We start from the raw sequence: 6,215 nt of genomic DNA on the forward strand, positions 1-6,215 counted from the left end.
GTAAGTTCTAGGAAGGTGAATAAAACCAGGTCAAAGGAAAGAGAATGCTGTCTTAGGTAGAATGGTCAGGGGAACATCTCTGGAGAGCCAGCATCTGGGTAGTGACCTTGAGGACAGGAAGAAGATAGCCATAAAGAGATGGGGGCCGGGGGGAGATGGTGCCAGGCAGAGAGAGCAGCCAGCACAAAAGCTCTGAGGAAGTCACAGACCGAGAAGAAGGCCATGGTGGAGGGAGGCAGAGAGTGGTAGGGCATGAGGTGGGGGAGGCAGCCAGGGACCAGATCGTGCAGGGCCTTGTAGGCCTTGGCAGGAGGGTGGATTTTATCTTGAGAATGAGAGAAAGCGCTGGCATGTTTTGAGTAGAGATGACATGGTCTGACTGAGTTTTTATAATTCCTTTTAGTGGCTATGTAGAGAAGTGACTGAGAGGACAGAGCAAGAATGGAAGCAAGGACCCTGTTAAGAAACTATTGAAATCATTTAGACGAGTTCGTGTGGTTCAGGAAGAGGGTTGCGGCAGCAGCATTGTAAGAAGTGGTGGATGTAGAGTGTGCTTTGAAGGAACTGCTGGTCGCATTTGCTGTATATTGGCCGTGGGTTGTGAACTTATTTTTTCCATTCCTCTTCATGTTTCTTTTCTTTCTGCTGTGAAGAAAAGAAAATTTACAAAGAACATTCACTGAGAACTTATTGAATGTCTAACTTTTAAATTGTGGTAACATTTATAATGCAAAAATTTCCGTTTTAACCATTTTTGAAGTGTACGAAATGTTTGCTTAAAAAAATATCATTATATGGTTGCATTCCACCTCTCACCCACTATCTCTATCCTACCCATCCCTCCTTTTCTTGACTTTGGGGAACTTAGTATTTTAGCTTAGTATATTCCTTTCTTCTTAGGAAGCTACATTTCATCAAGTTAATGACTAAAAATTATATTAAGGAAGAGGACAGTGACTGAAATTCTTCTTTTCAAGTATATAATGTCAACCATGTGATTTAGAAAGAAAAATACTAAGTTTTGAAATCAAAACACAAAAGTAGATGAAATACGAAAAGAACTAAATTTTAAATATTTTCATTTTTCTTGACAGTTGACTGTGTAAGTTACATCGTTTCTTAGATTAAAACATTTTAGTATTACAGTTTATGTTAAAAATTAAACATTAAGTTTTGATAGGTTATATTGTTTTAAGTAGTAGTTTTCTAATTGTGCTGAAATCTCTGCAGAATTTTAGCATTTTCCCCTTTTAGATCTCAGTAGATTAATAATGAACATTGTTTTGGTTAGAACTAGTTAGACTGTCTATTGGTACTCTTACGAAAATATTGATTTTAAATATTTACCTTTGCTTCTTTCTCTCATTCAGGGAAGTGCCAGACACAGCTTCAGAATGTGACTCCTTAAGTTCTTCCATTGGAAGGAAACAGTCTCCTCCTTTAAGCCTTGAGATATACCAAACACTATCTCCTCGAAAGATATCAAGAGATGAGCTCTCCCTAGAGGATTCTTCTAGAGGAGATTCACCCATAACTGCAGATGTTTCTCGGGGCTCTCCTGATTGTGTGGGGCTGACAGAAACTAAGAGTATGATCTTCAGTCCTGCAAGCAAAGTGTACAATGGCATCCTGGAGAAGTCCTGTAGCATGAACCAGCTTTCTAGTGGCATCCCGGTGCCTAAACCTCGCCACACGTCCTGCTCCTCGGGTGGCAATGACAGTAAACCGGTTCAGGAAGCCCCAAATGTTGCCAGGATCAGCAGCATCCCACATGACCTTTGTCATAATGGAGAGAAAAGCAAAAAGCCATCAAAAATTAAAAGCCTTTTTAAGAAGAAATCTAAGTGAACTAACTGGCTGACTGGATGGAATTCCATTCAAGTGACATCTTTAAATTTTTGTCTCCCACCCTCAATTCCCCCTTTTTTTGTTTTAGTTTTAGGAATGTAGCTCCACTGGGGCTTTCCAGGCTGGAGGCCACAATGGAATGTCCTGAAGGGCAACTATCTACTGTCTGCTTATTTAAATGACTGTATAGTCAATTTGTCAAGCCAGTTATTAATGAAAAATCGTTAAGAGATGAGACAGTTTACAGTCATTTCTGACTATTTATTTCTGCTTTGTTAATAGTGATGTATATACAATAATGTTTTGTTGAAAGCCACTATGGACTTACAAGCTTTAATGGACTAGTAAGCCAGCATGGGCTTGCAAAAATTTCTTGTTTACCAGAGCATCTTCTTATCTTTCCACAGAGCTATTTACATCTTGGACTAAATAACGTAAAAGAAGTAAAACTAATTGCACTACTGTTTTCCAGACTGGAAAAAAAAAATCTCTGCAAGTGAAACTGTATAGAGTTTATAAAATGACTATGGATAGGGGATTGTTTTCACTTTTAGATCAAAAAGGGTTTTTAAGTAGAACCTAGGATTTCTAATTGACTTGATTTCTGGAAATGAAAACCCACGCTTTTATTATGGGAAGCTTCTTTAAATGCATTTAATATAAAGTTTCAAGTCCTGCTGTAAAGATCATGTTGTTTTGTGTTTCCCAGGGCTTTCACTGTGATTTACTGCATTGCAGGCTGTATGATAAAATATGAATAATTTAAAGAGAGAAGGCTCTTGATTCCTTATGCAAGTGGAAGAGTTGAAACTTGATTGAAGGACTTAAAAACATTCACAAGCTTAAACGGAGGCGGGGGGGTTGGGGGATTCAGACACTTGTTTACAGACTTTGAATAACTGCAAAGGACTTACAGTTTGTGAAAAATTTGTACTGTGGAAAAGATGATAAATTGGAGACATTGTGTGGGATTGTGCTGGTTTTTGTTGAGAACACTCCACTAAAAACACTATATGTTTTTGGAGAGTTATGTAAACTGTCTTATTGCTTAATTGCAATGTAAGAATGTTTTGGAAGTAAGTTGTCAACAAATTTCTATTTTATATTGTTTGTCATATTTTTATGTAGTTTGAAATGTTTAAATGTTCTATTATCAAGATTAACAAATATAAATTTATGGTGCATTTAGATTGTGTTGTATTAATTTGTAAAGTTTGGGGTTTATTAAACTAAAGTTGTTTTAAGGGTAGCTTTTACTGGGAGGATTAAGTCACATAGAGAACAAAGTACATTAACATCTGGGGATTTTCTGCTTAAACCAATTCTTTTAAAGATCTAATCATAAATAATCTGGTTAATGCAATCAATGTGAATGGATATTTGGGTGAATGACTGATACCTATTAACTAGAATGGTTTTCTAGTATTATGGCTAAAATATATAATGTCTAACCCAGTGCTGTTTAGGTAAAAATGCTGATTAGTAAACAAAGAGTTTCTTTGAGATTTTCTCCAAAGAAATGCTTTAGCTATTAAGAATTTCCTGACCACTCTTAAGAATTGTGATTGTAAATTTCCTAAGTATCGTTGTTAAAAACTATTAAGATCTTTAATGATATTTATTGAAAAATAGACTGAGTGATGTGAGGTCAAAAATAGATGGACTGAATTAAATGTAGTGTTTTGGACAAATAAGGTAAAATAATCTGAAAGTTGAGGAACATAGGGTCTGAAGCTGTTTAGGAAGGGCGGAAATCATGCATTAAGAGTTGAAAGCACTCTGGAAAGTTTATTCAGAGTAGAGTCCATCTTATCTTCCTTCTTCTTACGGCAAGACAAGAGGAGTTCTTCCTTTGAAAACTGCACATGGGATGTGAACTTTGTAGTTGGATGGATAGAAAAGGAAAAAGTTGCAGGGAGGAGGCATGGCCCTATGAAGTGCCAGCAAGGCCTGCTGGTTGTCTAGAGTTAGAAGGGAACTTTGAGTCAGAACCACCTGTACCCTAGAACTCCGGGGGTGGGGAGGTGAGGGATTGGGGTTGCTGACCGAAGTACACTGTGGGCCGTCTTAAGTCAGAGAATACATTGTGCCAAATTTCACATACTCATTCATAAACAAATTTGACCAAAGGATATTTATGGCTTTATGTTGCTTATAATGTTTATTTTGCACTTTTACATTACTCTGTATTTGTACATACAACAGAAAATAATTGAGTTTTGAAAAGCAACAATTTCTGTATTGCATCATTTACATATGAAGAGTTGGAAATTTCTACAAATTTTTAGAATTACCCAGTTGGTACCTTATTTTAACCTTTTAAATTTATGATGTTTTCCTGATTTTAAAAGTAAGGCCTGCCTTTTTTGTGGAAAGAGATTAACAATAAAAAATGTGAAGAAGGAAAAAGCAAGCAGGTCAAAGTCTGCCATCCAAAATAACTACTTTTAGTATTTTGGTATGTTTTCTGGTAGATCTTTTTCTACATATTGATGTATATTTTACATAATTGAAATCATACTATATCTTCAATTTTATATTATGCTTTTTCATTTAATATATTACGAGCATTTCTCCAACATTATTAAAAACTTATGAACATTTTAATAACTGTATAATATGCCATTTTATGGACTTACCATAATCTTTTTAACCATTCTATTATTAAACATTAATATTAATATCAAACATTAGGCTGTTTCCAAATTTCTGATCTATTGAATAATAGCATTTAATATTTATTGAGCACCCTAGATGCCAGGCACTGTTCTAAACACTGATAATGTTTTCTCATTTAATCTTAACACCAACCCCATAAGATAGTTACTGACTTTTTTCCTTTTTAAATCACCATTTTGTACTAATGAAGAAAATGAGCCCCCCCAAAATTAAGAATTTGCTGAAGGTCTAGCAAGTGGTAGAGCCATGTTCTTAATATCTATATCATACTGCATAAATTCAAATTTGCATTTTGACTTCTTAGAATACACTTTTTAGAAGCATATAGAAAACTATATTCAGTCCTCATTATTTATGAAATCCATATTTGTGAATTCACCTACTTGCTGAAATTTATTTGTAACCCCAAAATAAATACAGACATACCTCAAGGATATGGGGATTTGGTTTCAGACCACTGCAGTAAATCAAATATCGCAATAAAGCAAATATCGCATTAAAGCAAGTCACACGAATTCTTTGGTTTCCCAGTGTATATGTTATGTTGACAATATACCATAGTCTATTAAGTGTGCAATAGTATGTCTCAGCATTGTCTTAAAAAAACAATGTACATACCTTAATTAAAAAATACTTTATTGCTAAAAAATGCTAACCATGTGAGCCTTCATATGAGTCATAATCTTTTTGATGAAGGAGGGTCTTGTCTAGATGTTGATGACTGCTGAGTGATCAGGGTGGCAGTTGCTGGAGGTTGGATGACTGGAAAATTCTTAAAATAAGACAACAATGAAGTCTGCCACATTGATTGACTCTTCCTTTCGTGAAAAACTTCTCTGTAGCATGCAGTGCTGTTAAATGCCATTTTACCTCATTAGAAATTCTTTCAAATTGGAGACAATCTTCTCAAACCATGCTGCTGCTGTATCAACTAAGTTAATGTAATATTCTAAATCCTTTGTTGTCATTTCAACAATGATCGCAGCATCTTCACCAGGAGAATCCATTTCAAGAAACCACTTTCTTTAAATATCCATAAGATGCACATTCTCATCCATTCAAGTTTTATCATGAGATTGCAGCAATTCAGTCACATCTTCAGGATCCACTTCTAATTGTAGTTCTCTTACTATTTTCAGTACATCTCCAGTTCTTCCACTAAAGTCTTGGACCACTCGAAGTCATACATGAGGGTTGGAATCTACTTCTTCCAAATTCCTCCTCGCATCAATCACAAATGTCCTTATTGGCACCTAGAATGGTGAATCCTTTCCAGAAAGTTTTCAATTTACTTTGCCCAGATGCATCAGAGGAATCACTATCTATGGCAGCTATTGTCTTATAAAATGTATTAAATAATAAGATTTTGAAGGTTGAAATTACTCCTTGATCCATGGGCTGCAGAATGGATGTTGTGTTAGCAGGCATGAAAACAACATTCATCTCCTTGTGCCTCTCTATCTTAGCTCTTGGTTGACCAGATGCATTGTCAATGACCAGTCACATTTTGAAAGCAATGTTTTTCTGAGCAGTAGTTCTCAACAATGGTCTTAAAATATTCAGTAAACCATGTAAACAGATGTGTTATCATCCAGGCTTTGTTTATCCATTTTCAGAGTACAGGCAAAGTTGATTTAGCATAATTCTTAAGGGCCCTAGGGTTTGCAGAATGGTAAATGAGCATTGAC

General features: G+C 35.6%; 1 protein-coding gene across 1 annotated transcript in view; it reads left to right on the forward strand.

The window, feature by feature from the left end:
- STIM2 (stromal interaction molecule 2) overlaps window positions 1-4,536 on the forward strand; it is a 164,754-nt gene extending 160,218 nt beyond the window's left edge. Inside the window, 1 exon segment of the mRNA XM_037829535.1 lies at window positions 1,371-4,536. Coding sequence (XP_037685463.1) covers window positions 1,371-1,848 — 478 coding nt within the window. The 3' untranslated portion in view covers window positions 1,849-4,536.
- The last annotated feature ends 1,679 nt before the right edge of the window (window positions 4,537-6,215 follow it).

This window comes from Choloepus didactylus, chromosome 3, assembly GCF_015220235.1.
Source record: "Choloepus didactylus isolate mChoDid1 chromosome 3, mChoDid1.pri, whole genome shotgun sequence".
Taxonomy (NCBI): domain Eukaryota; kingdom Metazoa; phylum Chordata; class Mammalia; order Pilosa; family Megalonychidae; genus Choloepus; species Choloepus didactylus.